This window comes from Bufo gargarizans, chromosome 1 (assembly GCF_014858855.1).
Source record: "Bufo gargarizans isolate SCDJY-AF-19 chromosome 1, ASM1485885v1, whole genome shotgun sequence".
Classification (NCBI taxonomy): Eukaryota; Metazoa; Chordata; class Amphibia; order Anura; family Bufonidae; genus Bufo; species Bufo gargarizans.
In genome coordinates, this window is record NC_058080.1 from 428,166,540 (window position 1) to 428,190,289 (window position 23,750).

At 44.4% G+C, this 23,750-nt stretch overlaps 3 protein-coding genes across 6 annotated transcripts in view; 1 reads left to right on the forward strand and 2 right to left on the reverse strand.

Moving 5' to 3' along the window:
• Positions 1-16,824, reverse strand: part of CAAP1 (caspase activity and apoptosis inhibitor 1) — a 39,538-nt gene extending 22,714 nt beyond the window's left edge. The window contains exons 1-4 of one of the 2 annotated variants that reach the window (XM_044271764.1): positions 16,569-16,824; positions 14,343-14,546; positions 10,055-10,139; positions 3,433-3,484 (exon numbers count right to left, since the gene is read on the reverse strand). In XM_044271764.1, the coding sequence (XP_044127699.1) occupies positions 3,433-3,484; positions 10,055-10,139; positions 14,343-14,546; positions 16,569-16,682 (455 nt within the window). In that variant the 5' untranslated portion in view covers positions 16,683-16,824. Of the gene's footprint in view, positions 1-3,432; positions 3,485-10,054; positions 10,140-14,342; positions 14,547-16,559 lie in introns of both variants that reach the window. The other variant, XM_044271756.1, reaches the window with a different exon arrangement.
• A 70-nt stretch (positions 16,825-16,894) lies between these two features.
• GEMIN7 (gem nuclear organelle associated protein 7) lies at positions 16,895-19,627 on the forward strand. Of its 2 annotated transcripts, none has more exons than XM_044271787.1 (2): positions 16,895-17,090; positions 19,182-19,627. In XM_044271787.1, the coding sequence occupies exons 1-2, from the start codon at positions 17,058-17,060 to the stop codon at positions 19,536-19,538; spliced, it is 390 nt and encodes a 129-aa protein (XP_044127722.1). In that variant the 5' UTR covers positions 16,895-17,057; the 3' UTR covers positions 19,539-19,627. The 2 variants fall into 2 exon arrangements, with proteins under 2 accessions (XP_044127722.1, XP_044127712.1); XM_044271777.1 differs by having other exon boundaries at positions 16,897-17,096.
• Positions 19,628-21,104: 1,477 nt separating this feature from the next.
• Positions 21,105-23,750, reverse strand: part of PLAA (phospholipase A2 activating protein) — a 42,769-nt gene continuing 40,123 nt past the window's right edge. For both annotated transcript variants that reach the window (XM_044271799.1, XM_044271808.1), the window contains exon 14: positions 21,105-21,812. In XM_044271799.1, coding sequence (XP_044127734.1) covers positions 21,247-21,812 — 566 coding nt within the window. In that variant the 3' untranslated portion in view covers positions 21,105-21,246. The remainder of the gene's footprint in view (positions 21,813-23,750) is intronic.

Sequence of the window (23,750 nt, forward strand, 5' to 3'; positions counted from 1 at the left end):
GATGGCGCTGGCTGGGGGACAGGATTATGGTGGCAATGGCATGGAGCTGATAACGCTGGCTGGGGGACATGATGATGGTGGCAAATGGCAATGTCATAGGGCTGATGGCACTGGCTGGGGGACATGATGATGGTGGCAATGGAATGGGGCTGATGGCGCTGGCTGGGGGGACATGATGATGGTGGCAATGGAATGGGGCTGATGGCACTGGCTGGGGGACATGATGATGGTGGCAATGACATGGGGCTGATGGCGTTGGCTGGGGGACATGATGATAGTGGCAATGGCATGGGGCTGATAAATAAAAATATTGTTTTCATAAAGCAATTTTAGCAATATGTTAGTTTAAAGTTTTTCTTATTAAAGTAGAGTACTCGATTAATACTCAATTGCTAAAATAATAGTTTCCTGCAACCCTAGATGTCATCAAGCTGTGTGCCCGTTTTGGTCAACCCGCAAGCATGGAGGAGTTTACACGTGTGGAGGAGGAGGAGGTGCTCATAAAGAAGACCGATGCAACGTCGGTCATATGGACCTGGTTTGGGTTTAAGGAGTCAGATGTTGAGCAGAACAATATTATCTGCAAACTAATACCGGGCGACACTAATAGCGAAGATGGGGAATACAACTAATTAGTTTTATTACCTCAAAACAAAGCACGTTTTGGAATACGAAGATAGCCCAAAACTGCGCCCTCCACAAACGCCCAGTCAGTCAAATGGAAACCAAAAAGGTGGCCCTGCCCCTACACACCAGATTAATATTTTAAAAGCATTTTCTAAAGGCATTCCATATGACGAAAGAAATTGGCGGTGGATTGATATTACAAATGCCATTACCCTGTACCTGTGTAAGGACATTGTGCCGTTTCTTACAGTGGAGAAAAGCAGCTTTCAGAACATGATTAAGACACTCGAAACACGTTACGGTGTACCTAGCCGCAAATACTTTAGCCAAACTGAAATGCCCAAACTGTATGACAAAGTCCGCGAGCAAGTGAAGAAAGAACTCCGGAGCATAAAACACTATGCACTATACCACTACGGACTTGTGGTCCAGTCGCACAATATCGTGAAAGCAGTGGAAATGAACGGTTGGACAAGACTGCAGTGCTTCGGCCACAGGCTCCACCTTGCCATTGGTAGGTAAACTTTTTTTTTTTAGTCCTAGACTAGTTCAACATTATGCAGGGGTTGTTGACTGTGCTAATATCTTCCAATTTTGTCCTTAGAGAGAAGGGTGAAAGACGCCCGTGTTGAACATGCAATTGGCAAATGCAAGAAAATAGCGAGTGCCTTTTCTTACACTTGGAAAAGGAAGAGAGGGCTAATGCCCAGGCAAGATGGGGGTCTCGAGAACAGATGATTCAGCGGCTGCTTGAACAAGAGAAGGCCATATTACAGGTCCTGAGACAGGAAAACCAGGCACCTGGTACCAACTTGGAAGGACATTGATGTGTTCGAATCTATGAACAAGACCCTCAATCCCCTGTTGGAGTTCACAGATGCTCTGTCTGGAGAAGAGTATGTGAGTGTGAGTGTGTCGTATGTCAAACCTGTGCCCCACCTTCTAAACACCACAGTTCTTCCTCTAGCTGATGAGGACATTGACACAGACCTAATGAAGGACATGAAGAGAGCCACCCTCAAGTATTTAAATGAAAAGTACTCAGACCCTGCAACTGATGACCTCCTGGATATGGCCTCCTTTGTAGACCCACGCTTCAGATCATCATATATAGCAGATGACCGAAGAGTCAAAAGCAGCAGCAGAAATGCAGGCACTGCTAGAGACGTAAGCTGTGTTTGCCACAGAGTCACCACGATCACACACAAGCACAGGAGCTGACGGAGAAGCCAAGAGAGAACCCAAGAGGAGTAAACGAAGTCTGGGCAGCTTTTTCAAAAAGGCATACGCTCAGCCTAGCCCAGCTGCCCTCACTGACAGAGAAGCGATTGAAATTGAGCTTAAGAGTTACCTGCAGGCACTGGATGTAGAAGGAGAAGCTGACCAACTGAAGTGGTGGAGGCTGCATCAGGCTAATTTTCCCAGGGTGGCAAGCCTAGCCAAGAAATACCTTTGTATACCTGCCACGAGTGCCCCCTCAGTAAGGGCATTCAGCACCAGTGGCAACATAGTAACATGCCACCGATCTGCACTGAAGCCCGAGACTGGACAAAACCTTGTCTGATGTGCAAGAAGTTTAATCACGGCACGCAAGGAGCATAAACACTGACGTTCAGTTATGTTCGTTTGCACGACATATTGCAAACAAAAGTGTTGTATATTTAAAGGGAACCTGTCACCTGGATTTTGTGTATAGAGCTGAGGACATGGGTTGCTAGATGGCCGCTAGCACATCCGCAATACCCAGTCCCCATAGCTATTGTGTAAAAAAAATTGATTCATATGCAAATTACCCTGAGATGAGTCAGAGCGTGAAAATATGACTCTTCTATGTTAATTTGCATATGGATCAAATAGTTTTTTTTCCACCATAAAAGCACACAGAGCTATGGGGACTGGATATTGCGGATGTGCTAGTGGCCATCTAGCAACCCATGTCCTCAGCTCTATACCCAAAATCCCGGTGACAGGTTCTCTTTAAAGGGAACCTGTCATCAGCTTTAGGCTGACCTAGAGGGCAGCATAAAACAGTGACAGAAATGCTGATTTCAGTGGTGTCACTCATGAGCTAAAATTAAGTAGTTGCTGAGAACCAGCATCATAATTATTGCAGCCCAGGCCTTGAAAAGAGTCAAATCTACCTGAGAAGAGTCCTGGTTATACATAACCTCCTGCGCTCTCACCCACCTGCTGATGGTTGGCAGTTCTCTCCTAGAGAGAAAGGGAGAAAACTAGGTAGAAGACTGTCAGTCATCAGCAGGTGAGCAGGGAGAGCAGGAATTCATGAGTAACCAGGACTCTCAGGTGGCCGGGACTCTTTTCCAGGCCCAGCAATGATTGTGATGTTGGTTCTCAGCAACCACTTACATTTAAACGACAGACCGCTGAAATCAACTCACCTGTCTCTGCTTTATTCTGCTGTTCGTATGGGCAGCATAAAAGGTGATGACGGGTTCCTCTTAATGGAAAAGAAACCTGCTGAACTTGAAGGGTTTTTAGTTCAAATATGTTTTCAGGACAAAAGGAAGAAATTTAATGTTTATTTTTTTACATTTTGCACTTTATTTTAAACAATTTTGTGTTTTACTAACACTTCATCTTTACATGGTTTGAAAAAGATCTGCTACACAATAAACATCTTAAAAATTTCTTGAAAAGTGTTGTAATTTGTATACATACAGAAAATTTTTTTTATATATATCTCTCTCTATCTCGTTATATCGCACATGCTTCAAATTATATTGTGATATAGATTTAGGCCATATCACCCAGCCCGACTTCCAAGTATGCCCATTAACTACTTACTGACTGCTTAGCCCCGCTCTGGAATTTCCTTCGTTTTCTTCCTCGTGATCTCCTAGGCAAAATAAAAGGAAAACATAGCTATTTAGAGAATTAGGGGTCCATTTATTAAAATCAAAATAAATAAATTTAGACGCATTTCTGGCGCAGATTGTGGCGCAAAGGTCTAAAACAACAGTGTCTTCATCCACAATTTTTCCGAGCTAATGAGCCACCATGCTCTGCGTGTGCATGTCAATTGCTGTATATAATGAATGTTTCTCAATGTACTAAATAAGCACTAAAAAGTCAATGGGCCAGATTTATCATGACTGACAGCTCACTCCACTTTCACATATGGCTAAAGTCAGTTTTAGCCAAGTCAGATTTATGATCGGCCCTTTAAGACTGTAATAAATGTGGTTTGACGGTAGCAGTTTATCCGTCAGAAAGCAGCTTTACAAAAGTCGCACATCTTTACGAAAAAGTCGCACGTTTTTATGAAAAAGTCACATGTTCTATTAAAAAGTCTCATAAGATAAGCATGGTCCTCACTGGAGTGAAATTGCGACTTTTTAAATAGTCCCAATAGTAAATCTGTCTAGAGATTCATTTACATAAGAAAACACGCCCACTTTCAGAAAACTGACGAGCATAGTGCAGAGCAGAAAAAAGTCGCAAATTTGTGCGCAGTTTTAGCGTTTGGGACTTTCACTCCATTATTCTGACCTGAGCTAATGATAAATCTGGCCCCATGAGTCTACTGCAATTATTGCTGTAGCAGATGAGGGATGGTCAATATGTGCAAGGGAAGATGAAAATTTGCCTCCTGCGGAGATGACCCCTTGCAAGTGTGTTCCCTCTAAATGTGATGCAATAGCACCAGGAGCTGTATTCCCTAAGAGACGGTGTGCCAAAGAAGAAAGGATGCAGACAAGGCCCAGCAAAGATGGGGCCGAAGATCAGGCTTGAATTATAGGCCTTGATTATAGATATGAAGGAGTCGTCACTGGGGTGCAGTGACCAGAAGACTGCAGTGTATGTAAGTGATGGCCCAACGACCAAAGAAGGAGGACAGGGAGTCTTCCTCCATGTAGATGTGCCACAGAAGAGGTCTGCAAATGAGGGCTTTAGTGAGATTCGAAATCCATAGCAGGAAATTGCTGAAGGTCATGGCTGCAGCTACAACTGACCTCCAACAACGACAAATATGACCAAAGTACTAGGGGACAAGTGGGGTCCAAGAGAGAAAAATGAGTATTGTTAGTGCAGCCAGGTCAAAAACGAGCCAACACCCTGGTCTAAATGTCAGTATTGAGAACACTGAAGCAGAGGGAGGAGCGATTCCTTCAGCAACTGTGACTGCTACAAAATGAATTGAGACCACCAGCTAAGGTTACTTTCACACTGGCATTTTGGCTTTCCGTTAGTGAGATCCTTTCAGGGCTCTCACAAGCGGTCCAAAACGGATCACTTTTGACCTAATGCATTCTGAATGGAAAAGGATCCGCTCAGAATGCATCAGTTCAGTCTCCATTCCACTTTGGAGACGGACACCAAAAGCTTGCTTGGTGTCCGTCTGATGAAACTGAGCCAATCGAGGTCTCCTCTTGCCGGCCCTGTCTGCCGTGGAAATCTCACGCCTGCGCCGTTCCATTTAGTATTCGGCGCAGGCGCAGTGAGTGAAGCCGTCAGCCGGCGAGCGTCCTTCACTCACTGCTCCTGCGTCAAATACTTAACGGGATGGCGCAGACGCGAGATTTCAACCACAGACAGGGCCGGCAAGAGGAGACCAGCGCTGCCTGGCCCTGTCAATCAAGTGTAGCAGAGCGTGGCCAGAGGTGGGAGAACAGAGCATCTAGGAGCAGGAGCAACGCCCCCCCTGGTCCTAGAGGCTAATTTGCATATTATACAAGTTTTTTTTCCCAATGACGGCGGCACTCAGTGAGATGGCACTAATATAGTTATGTTCAGCTGACATTAGTACATCAATAATGTCAGCCAGGTTAATAACCATTTTCCTGCGGACAGAAACCCTTTAAATAGCAAGTTCCTGCTACAGAGACAAAAAATATCTTTTTATTTAGATGTTTGGAGAAGATACCCAAATTATTGAGGCTATTATTCGGTATTATTGCACTGAACTCATTTTGAGCAAAAAATATTTTTTCAAATGGTTTTTATTAAAAATGTTGAACCCGTCTCTGCAGGCTGGAGTTTCTCTATTACAGGATCTGAATTTTCACTCTGTTCTGTCAGACAGCTCTGCTGACGGCTCCTTATCTCTGACCTTATAAACAATCATTGCAGCTCAATTCTCATCTTACTGATAAGAATGTGGCTTAAATAAGTGTTATACAACCTTGTAGTTATTTACAAAGGTACGATTAAGTAAAAAGTACGATTGTACACAGCTAGAAAAAGTTAACCCTTTGTGACAGAAAGGATCAATATTTTTTTAATAAAGACCAATTGAAAAAGTGGCTTTTAAACCAAAAGTAAAATGCTAAATAAATGAATCTGCAGACAACATGTTGTAATCACCTTATAATAACAGCTTTCATTATTGTCCAGTCTCTTTCCACTGCTCCATTAACCCTTTTATGCCTGATGACGTACATGTAACCGCCGGGTTTCTGTTATTTTAAATAGCAGAGACCCGCGGCACATGTACATTTTCCCCTTCAGATGCTGTGGTCAGATGTGACCACTGCATTTTCACAGTCCGGAAGCGGAAGTTGGGCACTTCTGCTGCGGTAACAGCGCTTCCCGACAGATCGCGGAACCTGTTATGAAATAGTCCGAAGCCTGACCTTATTTCAGTACTATACCAATACAGGCCACTAGGTGGCAGCATTGTATTGGTATAGCGCAAATGAAGTGTTTAATAATGTCTATATAGACAGCAATGAACACAATGGGCAATCTAATGATTGCCAGTTATTGTCACCCAAGGTGACTTAAAAAAAAAAAAAAAAAGTAAAAAAAAAAAAAAATACAAAAACATAAAAGTTCAAATCACCCCCTTTCCTTAAAATAAAAATACTTAACCAATAGAAAAAATAAACATCATGGGCATCGCTGAGTGCAAAAATGCCCATACTATTAAAATATAACAATATTAAGGGCTTACGGCAAATGGCGTAACGGGAAAAAAAAGTTAAAACAGCCAATTTGACATTTTTTGTCACTCCACCTACCCAATATTTTTTTTTATAGAAAGTGATCAAAAAGTCACACACACTTCAAATATCACTGAAAAGAACAGATCGTCCCGCAAAAAATGAGCCCTCACACAGCCCCGTACACATAAAAAAAGTTATAGGGGTCAGAATATGGTTATAAAAACGTATTTTCTTTTCCTCAAAAGGTTTAAATATTTTTTTCAGTATTAAAAATGCAAGAAAAATTATACAAATGTTGTATTGTTGGAACCGTACTGACCTGGAGAATGAAGATAACAGGTCAATTTTATCGCATACTATACAGTGTAATTAAAAAAAAAAAAAAAAACCTTTATCATAATTGTGTTTTTTCCCATTTCTACCCAGTTTGGAATTTTTTCCCCCCGTTTCCTACTACATGGTATGCAATGACGCCAATAGAAAGTACAACTTGTCCCTCAAAAAATAAGCCCTCTGAGGCTATGGGAACAGAAAAAAAAAAAAAAAGTTAGGACTATGGGAAGGCGGGGAGTGAAAAATAAAAACGCAAAATAAAAAAAGGCCTGGGACTGAAAGGGTTAAAAGACCATTGCTATGGCTTGTCTGTCTCTGGCCAAGACAGGAAGACGGAGGGGCAGTCCTTCACACTGCATGAATCACTGAAAAAAGGCGCACCACAATAATATGCGACTGACCATACTGGCTAGACCCTCACGCTGATGTTAAAAGCCGAGACTTTAGCCAATATCTTCCAGTCAGGAACATATCGGAGCCCTGCGCACCCTGTCAAGGTATCTCAGTGTGGCTTGGGACCTACCGCTAAACTACCTATCGTGTGTGAACACAGTCTGATAGGTGCTAAGGGCCGACTCACAGCCAAGCTCCTACATACAGTGACTTGCAAAAGTATTCACCCCCCTTGACTTTTTTCGTATTTTGTTACATTACAGCCTTAAGTTCAATGTTTTGTTAATCTGAATTTTATGTGATGGATCAGAACACAGTCTAGTTGGTGAAGTGAGGCTGCAACACTTAAGCAAGAGGCATCACTAACAAAACACTGCCTTTAACACCAAGGAACTCTCCAAACAAGTAAGGCACAATGTTGTTGAGAAGTACAAGTCAGGGTTAGGTTATAAAAAAAAAAAAAAAATATCCAAATTTTTGATGATCCCCAAGTGCACCATCAAATCTATCATAACCAAATGGAAAGAACATAGCACAACAGCAAACCTGCCAAGAGACGGCCACCCACCAAAACTCACGGCCCAGGCAAGGAGAGCATTAATCAGAGAGGCAGCACAGAGACCTAAGGTAACCCTGGAGAAGCTGCAGAGTTCCACAGCAGAGACTGGAGTATCTGTACATAGGACAACAATAAGCCGTACGCTCCATAGAGTTGGGCTTTATGGCAGAGTGGCCAGAGGAAAGCCATTACTTTCAGCAAAAATAATACAGGGATATTCTTGAGCAAAACCTGTACCACTCTGTGCGTGATCTGAGGCTAGGACAGAGGTTCACCTTCCAGCAGGACAATGACCCCAAACACACGGCTAAAGCAACACTTGAGTGGTTTAATGGGAAACATGTAAATGTGTCGGGATGGCCTAGTCAAAGCCCAGATCTCAATCCAATAGAAAATCTGTGGTCAGACTTAAAGATTGCTGTTCACAAGCTCAAACCATCCAATTTGAAGGAGCTGGAGCAGTTTTGCAAAGAGGAATTGGCAAAAATCCCAGTGGTAAGATGTGGCAAGCTCATAGAGACTTATCCAGAGCTGTGATTACCGCAAAAGGTGGCACTACAAAGTATTGACTTTAGGGGGGGTGAATAGTTATGCACATTGACTTTTTATGTTATTTTGTCCTATTTGTTGTTTGCTTCACAATAAAAAAAAAATCTTCAAAGTTGTGGGCATGTTCTGCACATTAAATGATGCAAATCCTAAAACAATCCATGTTAATACCAGGCACCAAAATACAAAAAAAAGTCAAGGGTGGTTAATACTTTTGCAAGGCACTGTACCTCCATAGTAAGATCCCTAATACACTAGGAGGGAGGAGGAGGCTGCGAGTCCCACCTATAACAGGCCATGTGGCTGTGAGTCGGTCCTTAGCACCTATCAGACTGTGTTCATACATGAAAGTTTAGCGGTAGGACCCAAGCCACACTGAGATACCTTGACGAGGTGCACAGGGCTCCGATATCTTCCTGACTGGAAGATATTGGCTAAAGTCTCAGCTTTTAATATCAGCGTGAGGGTCTAGCCCAGGGATGGGCAAACTCGGCCCTCCAGCTGTTTTAAAACTAAAAAATCCCATCATTCCCAGTCTGCCTACAGCAGGGCATGATGAGATTTGTAGTTTTAAAACAGCTGGAGTTTTAATTTGTAGCTGGAGGGCCGAGTTTGCCCATCCCTGGTCTAGCCAGTATGGTCAGTCGCATATTATTGTGGGGCACCTTTTTTCAGTGATTTATGTATTTTAATTTTTTCATCCACACATTATTTCATCTTGTGTAGGATGCTTTTGTGGTGCATGTGGTCCGCTGCCAGCATCCTCCATTGTATGCATTTTTGCTGGGGATTGCCGTTAGCAACAGATCACTTGCGGAGGAATTGCTCCCCTGATTATAAACACACTACAGTGTTTGGGGTTGAGCATTTCCTCCCATTTAGGCCACTTTATTCAGTGATTTTTCTTCACACTGCATGCCTGCATTAGGCTTCAGAGTGAGGAGGCGTATCTCAGTAATCCGATTGGCTGGCAGGGAGCTGCTGGCTACAGCAAGTGTATATGGGAAGTGACGGAAAGCAGTTTTGGCCTCAGAGAACTGGCAGAGGAGCCATCTTGAGATTGTCCTCATATTGTAAATGTCTAAACAGCTATAACTAATGGAAAAACTGAAGGAAAACAGTGGTATGTGAAGAAACTAAAGACTGTTTTATGCATAATGCTGCTGCAGCAGTAACATATGCTAAAATAGATTTTTGATGAAAACATGACAGTTACCCTTTAGTGCACTGGCCTGTGCAAGAGTAGCATACAGTAATACAGCTCCATACTACTACTAGCCAAAATGGCACATTCATGAGGAGTGAACTCCCCCTCCTCTATACACTGTATCCAATGTATATTTTCTGTGCTCTGACTTCTGATTTTCACTTGTCATTTACAGTCCACACAATGAAACCATGCCTGTAACACAGCTGCTGCTTTGCAGATGCCATGGGCTCCTTGTAGTCACTGCTCCTTAGGGGTTTCCAGCTGCTAAGCTATATTCAGGGTGTACATTTAATTGGTGCCACAAGCCCTTAGGGATTTTAACCCTCATTTCGTCTAGAAGGCAACAAGTAATTAAGCGTGTACTGATTTTAACTAGAATAACCAGCCTCAGAAGGTAGGCCGTGGGCATCATGGGAAATATCAATGCTAGTAAATATGTACATGGCACTACAAAAACAATCAATGTGCTTGCCTTACCCTGAAGGATCCTTAACAAACTTTCATCAGTTTCCATTTCTACTTGCTCAAGACAAAGCTGTTTGATCTCATCAAGAGACAAGTCCTACAATATAAAAGACAAATAAATGGATTGCCTCACACCAAACACATTTCACAAACATAAAACACTCTGACTTGCTGATGGTATGACATATTGGATCAGATTAAAGAACGTGTATACACCAGATATAGGAAAATGGACTTACGTTCTGAAGTGTATATGGGTTTTATAGATAACCATGGATCACACAAAAAGGAGATGACAGCGCTACACATAGGCATATGTCACATTTCTGGGTGACATATGACAGACACTATGGAACAGTGTGTGTTAAAGGCATCGTCTCACTTCAGCAAGTGGCATTCATCATGTAGAGAAAGTTAATACAAGGCACTTACTAATGTATTGTGATTGTTCATATTGCCGCATTTGCTGGTTTGATTCATATTTCCATCACATTATACACTGCTCATCTCCAGGGGCTACGGCCACCGCTGCAGCGCAGATACGAGGTGGCTGGGACAGGATCTGCTGCACATGCGTGTTGGATTGCAGCAGTGGCCATTCTTGCACACTATAGGAAAAACTGACCATGGGAGCACGCATGCGTAACAACTGCAATCTCCGCCACCTCGTATCTACCCTGCACTGGTGGCCGTAACCCCATGGATGAGAGTAGTGTATAACATGATGGAAAAATAAGTCAAGCCAGCAAAGGAGGCAATATGGACAAACACAATACATTAGTGCCTTGTACTGCCTTCACCAAGTTAAAAAATGTAATCCTTCAGTAGTTTTTTTTTTGCTTATCCCACCCTCCTGGTCCGATATTTATCACCCATCTTGTAGATAAGTGAAACCCTTTAACAGATCTTCAATCCTTTTTTCCTAAATGACAGAGACCACCTAACTAAAGTTGAATCTCTACAGTCACTAAATAATTAAGGTATTGATCTCATGACACTGCCCGGTTTGATCTCTGTCATAAGAGAAATATTGGTAGAGATTTAAAGGAGTTGTCCAGCTGTTAATATTGATAGGTCATCAATATCCGACTGCCGTGGTTGGGACAGCCGGCACCCCTGCCGATCAGCTGTGAGACGAGGAGGTGGTGCACTGTAATTACAAGCACTTGCTCCATTTACTTGACCGGAGCGAGTAGTTTTATTACACTGCACTTCTGACACGAAGCGCAGTGTAATGAAGTGGAAGTGGCGCTCGCGTGGAGCGCCTCCTCCTCTTCAAACGGCTGATCAGCGGGGGTGCCAGGTTTTGGATCCCCACAGATCAGATATTGATGACATATCCTAACGATAGGTCGTCAATATTAACGGCTGGACAACCCCTAGGGCCGGGGAAAGAGAGATTCTTGCCAGTGGCAACCAAACTGATTTCAGCTCGAAATTTTCAGAGGACTTTTGCAAAATGCAACCAACAGGATCACTGGTTGATATAGGCATCTGCTCCACAAACCCCCCTTCCCCCCCTACCACCACTGGAAAAAAAAGTTCCCCCAGTGATAAATTTCCCCCATTGTGTGGAATTAAATCAAACACACCTAGGGCTGGGCAATACTGTTTGGGCAGGGTGCATATTACGAGCTCATTTCTGGCAGGAGTGTAGGTGCAGAGGTTGGCAGTCACCGTGGTCCACGCAGAATAAAAAATCATTCATCCAGAGCCAGTGTCTTACCCAGGCTCACACCGCACAGTCGCCAAGTACTTCCCTGACCTCTGCATCCAGCACATCAGCAGAACCTAAGGTTACATGCGCACCACTGACATGTGATGTACATTTTTTTAACGGGCATCACATGTCTGTTTAAACAGAGAAGAAAAGAAGAGGAATGATACATTCCTCTTTTTTCTGTTTTCAGCCATGGCAGCGTGCACCTAACCATGGCAGCGTGCTGACTAACCCCCTTTTCTTTGCAGATTTACAATGCTGGAGATGTGGCACTCCAGCGAGTCATGCACTGCATTAGCCTGTCTGCCCCATAGGCTGATTTTAATTAGTTTCAGTATAAAGCTGTAGCCTGCTCTCACTACATTCATTAGAAGCTGTCTGGCACAAGAAAAGGTATGGAGTGGGCTCTGCATCCCTTGTAATGGAGGCCATTATGGCACCAAAAATGGTAAAAGGCAGAGTGGATCCAGCATGCATGTGGATCCAACACTCCCTGAACTTTATGACGGCCATTAAGGCGCATAACAGGTAGTATTTAGTGTTAGGACCCGTCTAACAGAGATCGCCTTGACGTACGGCATACAGGCTCAGATGGTTTTGTACAAAATGCATTTGCCAAGCATCTCACTTTATGAATAAGCGTAGCATTAGCACTATAATATCCTACCAGGAAGGGGCATTTTGGGTATCATTGCATGGGGAGGCACTAAGTGGACATTCATACTGTGTTGGGGCACAAAAGGAGCATCCTTACTGTGTGGGGAGGCAGACCCAAGTATATGGACCTTTACAAACAGTATTTGAGTACTCCTGTCCAAAACGCTTAATGTAATAATGTTGTTAAACCTACGTTAACGTTAATCACATCTTGCTGCCTTTCCACTGTGATGGTGCAAGGATAAATTACTATAAATCACAATGTCCATATAGTTCCGGACCTGACAATATAGAATTCCCACTATACAAGCTGGTTAGGATGTAGATATTGATGTGAATGAATCCATACAGGAGGTTTTGAGGTCACCACTTCACAACTGCCTCAGAATTCTAGACAGTAACGTATCACACCGATAACACAGACTAGAATTACATTTAAAAAAAACTGGTTTTACATTTTAAGTGTTTCAATGGAAGGGCCTTTTCTATATCATTTTCAGTAGGAAGACTATTCCCTATACTATAGCTAATAGATAAGGGTTTAGACTGCACCTCCTTGTATTAAAAATGGGTGCTTAAAAAAGAGTCTGTCAGCAGTTCTTAAAATGTTAAGTATGGTCTGTGGACAGCAGAACAACAATATCTTCTGTGGAGCTTTTATTATCAGGTGTAGCATGAATATCAGCTTTTACTCTACCAGATTCTGCTCCTGCAAGTGCTCAGCAGGTGGAGCTTGCCTGTGAAGTGTTCTCTGCGTTGAGCTGCTTCACAGCTACTCCCTTCTGCGTGATAACTGCAGCGTCCAACCAAGGGACTGCTACAGCTGTCACTCACAGCAGAGGGAAGGCGCTATGAAGCGGCTCCATGCAGAGAGCAGAGTGCACTTGTAGGGGTATAACAGAATAAAAGTTCATATTCTCACTACTCCTGAGGAGAAAAGCTCCACAAAGGCATAGTTGTCCTGCTCTCCTGAGCTCCTTCGTAGTGCTGTCAGCAATTTTTGCATAGTCAAAACTGCTGACAGGCTGCCTTTAACTGTAGTGATGCCTATGCAGATGCATGCTGACACCGCGAAGAGAACAGATATTGGAGTGTTCCAATTATGACCTGGATATAAAAGTCTTGTAAAACCTCTTTAAAGACTGGGTACCTCTAGCCTGGTTTTCGCTGACAGATCTACTTGGAACCTCAGGATAGGTCATCAGTATCTGATCAGTGGGGGTCTGACAGCTGGGACCCCCACCAATCAGCTGTTTGAGAAGGCACTGGCACTCACAGTTGCCGATGTAGGTGACGTCACTGGCCTAGACAAAGTTTAGAGACGGCAGCAGCGCAACTGTGTGCTAATGCCTTCTCAAACAGCTGATAGGTGGGGGTCCCAGCTGTCAGACCCCCACTAATCAGATACTGATGACCTATCCTGGTTGCCAAGTAGATCTGTCAGCGAAAACCAGGCTAGGAGGTACCCAGTCTTTAAAGAGGTTTTCCGAGATTTTTTTTAACTGATGACCTATCCTCAGGATAGGTCATCAGTATCTGATTCCTGGGTGTCTGAAGCCCGGCAGCCCCGCCAATAAGCTGTTTGAAAAAGTTTTGTGCGCTTGCAGTAGTGCTACAACCTTCTCTTCGCCCACCAAGCACAGCGTCGTACATAGTATAGCGGCTTTGCTTGGTATTGCAGTTCCGCCCATGTGACCGATGAAGGTGACGTCACTGGCCTAGGCAAAGTTTCAAGATGGCAGCAGCGCAACTGTGAGTGGCAATGCCTTCTCAAACAGCTGATTGGCGGGGGTCCCAGCTGTCAGACCCCCACTGATCAGATACTGATGACCTATCCTGAGGATAGGCCACCAGTTTAAAAAAAATCCTGGAAAACCCCTTTAACTATTTAAATGCCAATTCTGCGAAGTAATCTATTTTTACCTTTAGCATATCAGGAAGCATCTTCTTCAGCTTCCTATCCCCAAGTACCCGGAAGCAGTGGTCCAGCATCTCTTTCCTGTCAGAGATGTAAAAGCTTATAGGCTTCAGGGGCACACTCAGGTCTAGTCCTCCTTCTTCTATATCACTTAGCTCTTCAACATCTTCTTCCCTTGTTCCAGCAAACAGAGCAGAGGATTCTGGTTCCTGGAGACGATAAATAGTCTTAAGCACATTAGTCTACAATACTCCGAGAGTAGTCAAACCTATATTCAGTGCTGTTAAATGTGACAATCCAGGGGAAAGAAGAAACTGAATCCTCAAAAAAGGAATACAATGATTCTCCATATGAATTTGTGACAGCTCAAAACATCTAGACTAGTGCTAAATGGCCTTTTAGGAGTTAAAAAAATGTCGGCACCATGTGATCGGGCTGGGAGTGCATGGTGACGTCTTCACGCTTGAGCATCAAGAGAGGAGCGACTGCCTCTGTGCATACAAGTGAATGAGGGGGTCATTTGGATTTTGTTGGCAAAAAAAATAATATTAAAAAACATAACAGTTGAGGAGACTTTGGGGGACATTCTTACTGCTGGGGGCCACTATAGGGGACACTTATGGCTGGAGGACATTCTTACTGCTGGGGGCCACTATGGAGGACATTATTAAGGCTGGAGGACATTATTACTGCTGAGGGCCACTATGGAGGACATTATTAAGGCTGGAGGACATTATTACTGCTGAGGGCCACTATGGAGGACATTATTACTGCTGAGGGCCACTATGGGGACACTATTATGGCTGGAGGACATTATTACTGCTGGGGGCCACTATGGAGTACATTATTACTGCTGAGGGCCAGTATGGGAGACATTATTACTGCTGAGGGCCACTATGGGAGACATTAATACTGCTGGGGGCCACTATGGGAGACATTAATACTGCTGGGGGCCACTATGGGAGACATTAATACTACTGAGGGCCACTATGGGGACATTATTATAGTTGGAGGACATTATTACCGCTGAGGGCCAGTATGGGAGACATTAAAACTACTGGGGGTCACTATGAGGGACATTATTACTGTTGTGGGTCACGCTGGGGGCCACTACGGAGGAGATTATTACTCCTGAGGGCCAGTATAGGAGACATTAATACTACTAGGGGTCACTATGAGGGACATTATTACTGCTGTGGGCCACTACAGAGGACATTATTACTCATGAGGGCCAGTATGGGAGACATTAATACTACTAGGGGTCACTATATGGGACATTATTACTGTTGTGGGTCATGCTGGGGGCCACTATGGAGGACATTATTACTGCTATGGGCCACTAGGGGACATTATGTATACTGCAGGGATTGGGATTTAATTATTTTTAAAAAGCCAATGAAAGCCATCCATTTTTAACAGCCATGAAAATCAGATGCAAAACACCCATTACAAATGGTGAGAAAACAGATGCAAAAATAGCAGAAAAATGCCCACAATAAACAAACGTGTCCGTTTTTCATGTCCATTTTTTTTTTTATGTCGTGTGAATGTAGCTTCTATCCATGGGTTAAATGGTGATGCATCTACTCAACATTTAATTTAACCCTGTACGCAGTCATCGGGGCAAATTCAGGAAATGAGTCTGGAGACATAAGGCCGGACATTCTACTATAACACTACTCATCTGGTCACCGGGAGAGGGGGCATAATCCTGAAACTAAGAAATGTTGTTTAGGCTACATGGACACGACCGTATGCGTTTTGCTGTCTGCAAATTGCGGATCCGCAAAAAAAAAAAACTAAAAAAAAACTGATGACATCCATGTGTCATCCGTTTTTTTTTGGGTGGATCCATTGTAACAATGCCTAAAACGGACAAGAATAGGACATGTTCTATTTTTTGGAGGGGCTACGGAACGGACATACGGATGCGGACAGCAAATGGTGTACTGTCCGCATTTTTTGTGGACCTATTGAAATGAAGGGGTCCGCATTCTATCCGCAAAATACATACGGTCGTGTGCATGAGCCCCAAGCCTGATCTCTGTGCTCATCGTATCATGAAGATTCATTGCAGAACATCCGCTCGTTGATTCTGCAGCATGTGCATGGACCTCCATTTCTGCGACTAATCTGCTGCATGTGAATGGGCCCTAGGGCAGTCACCCTCCTGCAGGAGACAGGGCACACTAGTCACTTCGCCCCCTTCACAATGAATGTACCATAAAGACCTGTTGGCTGGGCTCTGTGCTCCTCTTCTTCCTCTCCCCCTGAGAGCCAGTGTCACAGGAGGCTGACCTCCTCCTCTTCTTCTTTTCTTTGGTGCTCTTCTTCCCGCCGGTCATGGCTGTGTACTAGGAGGACTGAGCTGTGGCTGTCTCCGGGGGAGCACTCCACAGGAAAACAACCAATTCCCACCAGCTACAGTCCCCTCCAGATCATCTTCCACCTATTACAGCTCTGCAGCGACATGTCCCTAGCGGTGTCCCGTACAACGCGGGACGTCAACACGCAACTGACGCACGTCCTGGGGAAGCCATTGCAAGTGAGGGCAGAGAGGAGAATGAGGAAGCCAAAGCGAGGCACATTTGTATAGGAATTGCTGGTTTCTTGTCATTCGTGGCTTCGGTGCGTCTGCAGTAAATCTAAAGCTCACTGAGCAAGCGCCGTTTCCGGTCTCCTCCATAGAGCGTCTGTGACGTCAGCGTCAGGCGGAAGCGATGTCACGTGACTCAAGCATGAGCGAGAAGAGAGTGAGTGTATGTATCTGGACTGCTGCAGCTCTGAGTCCACGGCTCGGGCACACAGAGCGTGCAGCAGAGTATGGATCTGTCCTGTGTTTTACATGAAGGTTTAGGTACCCTTTAATAAGTATGTCCCTTAGGCTACATGCAGACGAACGTTTTTTGTTTTTTTTTTGCGGATAGGTTGCGGACCCGTTCATTTCAATGGGTCTGCAAAAACGCGGACAGCTATCCGCATCAGTATGTCTGTTCCGTAGCCCCGCAAACAAAATAGAACATGTCCTATTCTTGTCCGTTTTAGGCATTGTTACAATGGATCCACAAAAAACAGATGGCATCCATTTTTATTTTGCGGATCCGCAAAAACCATATGGTTGTGTGCATGTAGCCTTTGTGTGTGTACTGGAGGTACTGTACATGGAGAAAGCTATGGGCACCGACCTCCCACTCTATATCTATACATTAATATGGATGGGGTGTCCACTCTCCTGGGAAGGCTTTCTACCAGATTTTGTGGTGTTTGTGGAAAATCTTTGCTCATTAAGGCCTCATGCACATGAACGTATGTTCTTTCTGTGTCCGTTCCATTTTTTTGAGGACCGTATACGGAACCATTCATTTCAATGGGTCCGCCAGAGAAAGGAAGTTACTCCGTGTGCCTTCCATTTCCGTATTTCCAGCCTGCAAAAAAATAGAACATGTCCTGTTATTGTTCGCATTATGGACAAGGATAGTACTGTTCTTTTAAGGACCAGCTGTGCCGTTCCGCAAAATACGGAATGCACACGGACGTCCTCTATATTTTTTGCAGACCGCAAAACACATATGGTCGTGTGCAGGAGGCCTTATCTAGAAGAACATTTGTGAGGTCGGTTGAGAGGGCCGGCTCACAATGTCTGTTCTAGTTCATCGGGGTTCAGGTCAAGGCCAGCCCGCTTCTTCCACACCAAGCTCACCTGGCTATGCCTTTATGGACCAGTCATACTGGAACAGAAGAGGGCCTTCCCTAAATTGTTCCCACAAAGTTGGAGACATACATGTTTGAAATATCTTGGTTTTCTGAAGCATGAACTTAGGAACCTAGAGCAAACCCTGATAACAGCTGCTCAGCCATGGGAACCTATGATGGGAAGCTCCCAGTGCACAGTTTTTGTGCTGAAGTTAATGGGGTTTTCCGGGATTTTGATTAGGGATCGACCGATATTGATGATTTTTTTTTTTTTGAGCAGATACCGATAATCTGTGAACTTTCAGGCCGATATACCAGTGAGGAGGAGGAGGAGACCCTGTGGCCACTGCTACCAATGACATAGAGGTCGGGTGCAGCTATGTGATTCTGCAGCCAGCTCCCGCCTCATGTTGAATTTGAATGAGTGAGTTAACATCATTGGTGGCACAGTGGCCACAGCTCCTCCCCTTCTCTCATTGGCAGCAGTGGCACAGGGGAGACACTGCTTCCTTCTCCCCTGTGCTGCTGAGGGAACACAGAGAGCGCCGACAGCAGCGCAATCCTTGTTCCCGATTCGTTATCGGCAAAATAGATGCTGATACCGATAACTTTGAAAATCCTGTATATTGGCCAAAACGATAATCGGTCGGTCCCTAATTTTGATACTGATGACCTATTCTCTGGATAGGTCATCAGTATCTGATCGGTGGGGGCCTGATACCTGGCCCCGATCAGCTGTATGAGAAGGCAGCGGTACTGCTGTCCTCTCACAACTTACCAAGCACAGCATATCCTGAGGATAGGTCATCAGTTTAAAAATTCCAGAAAAGCCGATTAATGTCAGAGTAGGTTTGGAGCCTTGCAGGTATAGTCAGCAGGCCATCTGCTCCTCAGCACTTGGCTGAGATGTTGTGGTTCCTAAACGCTTCCACTTTGGAATACTACCACTCACAGTTGATCATGGAATGTCTGATGGAAGAATTCTCATGAGCCGACTTACAATGCTGGCATCCTATTAAAGTGACTTCTGGAGACATACGGGAAACATGATCTAACGGGTCATCTATGGTCCTCAGTATTGCAAATATATATATTCCAGATATCTAGCGTCCTTTTTTTGCTGTGCTTATGACGTTATTTTTTCCTTTCAGGAACCTCCACTTCTTCCTCAGGTTCCCATAATACGCCTTCCCCGGCCACCGTCTCCTTCTGGGCGTGGTTTTGATCCCTCCTCACCGCGGGCTTTGGCACATCATGGCTCTGATGCCGAAAGTCAGAAAGTCCGGTCTACTCTTCGCCTGCACTTTCTCCGCAGTCTTCTCGCCTCTTCAGGTCTTCCAGTTGCTTTCACACTTTACCAGCGTGTCACCGTTTCCGCCGGGCGATTTAACACCTGTGACATAGAGGGACATAATTTTCAGGTCTCCAACCTGCAGACACCTCTTGGTGTGCAAAGTGAAGCGCTTATTCGTGGGCCAGATATTATTTCTTACTCCTTTCATCTGTAAGGACTGCTTCTTAATGTTTACTACCACTTTCTGGGCATGAGGGTGCAGTTGTACGAGTTATGCTTTGCTATTACATATACAGGCAGCGACCATGTTGTTGTGTCTCATTTCAGTGTTGTATACGCAGTTTCATGAGGAAACGTGGCTGCTGCTGTTACTGGCATGGACTCGGGGTGGGGCACAATGCCTGGGTCTCGGGGCCTATATAGACTGGTATAACTCGCCAACCATGATGGTTTCTGTCTTGTGTATTCATTGAATTGATCACACGGTAAGAGTTCAGGGTGGATTCACACGCGGCACCTTTTGCTGTATCAAATATGTCCCAATCTGTATGTTACGTGCAGATTTTATAGTGGAGTTGCTAGGACCAAAATTTGTGGTAGAGAAACGCGCTGAGTGTGAATTCATCTGGAGGATAAGGCCAGAAATACTGCGACTTGTGTGCACAGCAATTTAAAAACATCAGTCATTTGAAGAAGTCTTTCATGTTCTGCGGAAAGATCCACAGCGTGAATTTACCCGTGGTGCAGATCTTATAGAGGACCTGTCACCACTCCTCACAGGTCTGTTCTAATAGCTACACACATTCCCCATGTAAAAACAATCCTGGAGCATCTGTTCTTATGTCTGTATGTTGTACTATTCCTTTATTATTACTGCTAGAAGTTATGACTGAATTGCTATTAGCCTTCAGTAAGGATGCAGAGGGGAGGTAATCATTTGGGAAGGTTGTACCTGCACAGTCTCACTATCCAATCAGTGCTGTCATTGTCAGACATTGTCAGTTCATGCTCAGATGCTCTCTTTTGCCCTGCACTAAATCGCACAGGGCAAATGCATTTTTTTGGAGTTTCGGTGATGTACCAGGATCTCCATGGGGCTGACAGGCAGCCCGGTGACGTCACCGGCACTGATGGGCGGGATTTAGCGCTGCCTTAGCCAATAAAACTGCTAGGGCAGCGCTAAAGCACACCCATCAGAGCGGTGACGTCACTAAACACACGGCCGGGCAGAAGCTTCCGCCCAGCAGTGTTTTATGATAAACAAAAGAGCCTGTGCCCTGCGCGATTTAGCGCAGGGCAAGGGAGCGCATCGGAGCATGAACTGCTCTGATGTTAGCCTCAGGGGGGGGGCTGCCTGGGTGAAAATAAGAGTATGTCCGGGTTCAGCTCTGAACCCGGACAACCCCTTTAAAGTATTTCCCTTATAAAGGGGAATGTGCAGCATAAGCCTAGTACTGCATGGAATAGGAATACCATTGATTACTTGCACAATGCAATATTCTTCAAGCAATCCTTCAAGTGGAAGACTATTGTCCCTCTCCTTTATCCCAGCCTTGTCTCAAACACCATTCATGTCTTCCCAGCGAGTCTACAGACGGTCCAGGAATCTCACCTCTTGATGGGTTTAAGGTGTCATCCCTGTATACTACTATTGAGACCTACACCGTGAGGGCAGATTTGGTACATTCCACCACGGACCTGTCTTTTAGTGATGTGATTCATATACAACTAATGAAAGGTCAAATAGCGTTAACGACAAACAACGAGCAGAAGGCATACATTCAGTGCAAAAATTTATTTCCGTCAACTTAGATTTTAAAGACTAGATAAACTGTCAGCATTCAGTGTATTCATGGTATGATAAGAAAAAATATGCTGTTGGAATACGCCTTTCTCCTTTGGTGGTAAAAAGAAAAAAAAACTTAGAGAGTATTTAAAAGCAGCCTGCAGCACTCATTCACCTTGGCTGGTTCAGTGACGGACATGTATTTCTTAATCTGAGAGTCGACTCCCAGGGACTTAGCTAACTGCACAGCATTGGCATCATCACTGATCAGTGTCCCAAGGGCCACGAGAAGTCGAAAACCAGCTTCCAGGTCATGCACAACTTCCAGCACGGTGCTGATAGCGGACAGGCATTGGGCTTTCCCTTCTAAGTCACTTAATCTATGTAAACCGATAGAATAGTTGAGGATCAGTGTGGCCAGAGCCGTGTGGATATTCTTATTGGAAACTGATTTTAGTTCCATTGATTTTGCTATTACGCGGTCTCTTTGGGACATCATAAACTTTGCGCCTGCATCGACTGAAAAACAATTGCACAATGTCCTAAGGGCAAGCAGTTGGTTGGCTTGTCTGCCATCGGGCCGCATTACTTGGAAGAGGTAGTTAGTGAATGCAATTCCTTCTCGTTCACTGCAGAACATTTCATTGACAGTCGGGTTTTTGACGGCTAAACGAAGAATATCTAATGCAGGGAAAACGATATCTGCAGGGGAAAGAAAAGAGAAACTAGGTTTTGATTTGTATAAAAAGGCAAAGCATTAAAGAAGTATTCCTGGACTTTACCATTAGTGACTGGCACCACTGCCCATGGCCTATTTTTCCCATCTGTAAAATCCATGGCTAACTCCGATTCCTGCTATGGACTTGCATTTAGCAACTGCCACAGGTTCACATGTGGATTAGCCCCATTCAACAGGGATAATCTGCATCTTGTGGGGTATTCACGCAACTGTGGATTCAGTCCATGTGTACTTCCCTGTAACAATACCTGTTCTTGTTCGCCAAACTAACAAGAATAGTACAAACAGATGCTGTCCGCACTTTTTCGCAGCCCCAATAAAGTTAATGGGAGCAGTGTGCGATCCATAAAAAATGCGGATCAGACGCGGACTGAAAATAAAGTTGTTGAATAGCCCCTAAAAGGAACATGTCCCTTTTTGCACCCTGCGACACGGATTTCAATTATGCGTCTTATAATTATCCATTGCCAACAATGGGAGGTGGAGTGTAAGTGACTTTCGGCACAGAATACATGCTGAAATTCACGTAGAAAAAAACTGTCTGAGCATTTCCTTAAACTGTCCCACCATAAGAGCTACTTTCCTATACACAATAACCTCCACTAATCACAGGAACAAGTCGGAGTTCCCAGAGTGAATAGAGCGGTGGTCAGGCATGTGTGTTGTTGCTCCATTCGACTCTATGCTGAAGAGAAGCTGACTACAGGGCTTGGATACATCCGGCAGTCTCATAACATTCAAGGGAGCGGCAAAGTGCATGCATAACAGCAGCTCCATTCAAGGTGAGGACTCCGGCAACTCCTCTTGTGATCGGTGGTGGGTCCCACTGGCTGGTGGACAACCCCTTTAACATATACTCAGCTATGCGAGTGTCAGTGGAAATTAAAGGGGCTGTCCCATTACAAACATGTATGTATACTATGTATACTCTGATTCCATTCAACTCTATGTGGCTGCCAAAGATAGAGCCGACAGTCCCGTAGAGATGAATGAAGTGGTAGCGTGATCGCGAGGGGCCCCACTGGTCAGATCCCAGTCAACCGCTTTACATTGCCTATTACTCATTTTCTTCCTAATTTACCAACAAAGCTCCTTTAAGAACTGTGTCTGGATTGTTGGCGAGATGCTGCTCTGAATCACATAATGCTGCCTCTCTCTGCATTTATAGACTTTCTGCTCCCTCCCCCCAGAATCCACATACAGCGCTACTGGTAACCCCTCCCAGGTAATAATAAAGTAGACCTAGTAAAGCAGCATCTTCCTAAGGCCTCTTGCACACAAACGTTTTTATTTTTCCCTGTTTACATTTCATTTTTTAGCGTTCCGTATACGGAACCATTCATTTTAATGGATCCGTATGCCTTCCGTTTCCATATTTCTGTTCAAAGATAGGACATGTCCTATTATTGTCCGCATAACGGACAAGGATAGTACTGTTTTATCAGGGTCCAGCTGTTCCGTTCCGTAAAAAACGGAATGCACACGGATGTATTTTTTGCTGACCGCAAAATACTGAAAAAGTCTTAGGTTGTGTGCAAGAGGCCTTAAGCCAAGTCTCTAGGTATTTCAGCGCTGATGCAGCTCCTCGGCTTGTCAGAGGGGAAGACTGCCATTGCGCTTTCTCAGCACCTCCCCCGATGAGCAGAAAAGGTTGGGTCATTCAGTCTTCTCCCCAAACAAGGGATCCCTCTTGTCTCCAGGACAAGACCTAGCATCACAACTGCACATGCACGTCCACTTCAGCACTGTTACTGAGGTGGACACAAAAAGGAAAAGCAACTCAAAGAGCATGTGGCGCTATACACAGCTTTTAAATTGAATGGTGAAATATGCAATTTTTTTATGGAAAATTGGCTTCGATTTTGGTGCTGGGTTTAAATAAAGCAATATTTTTGCGGAGT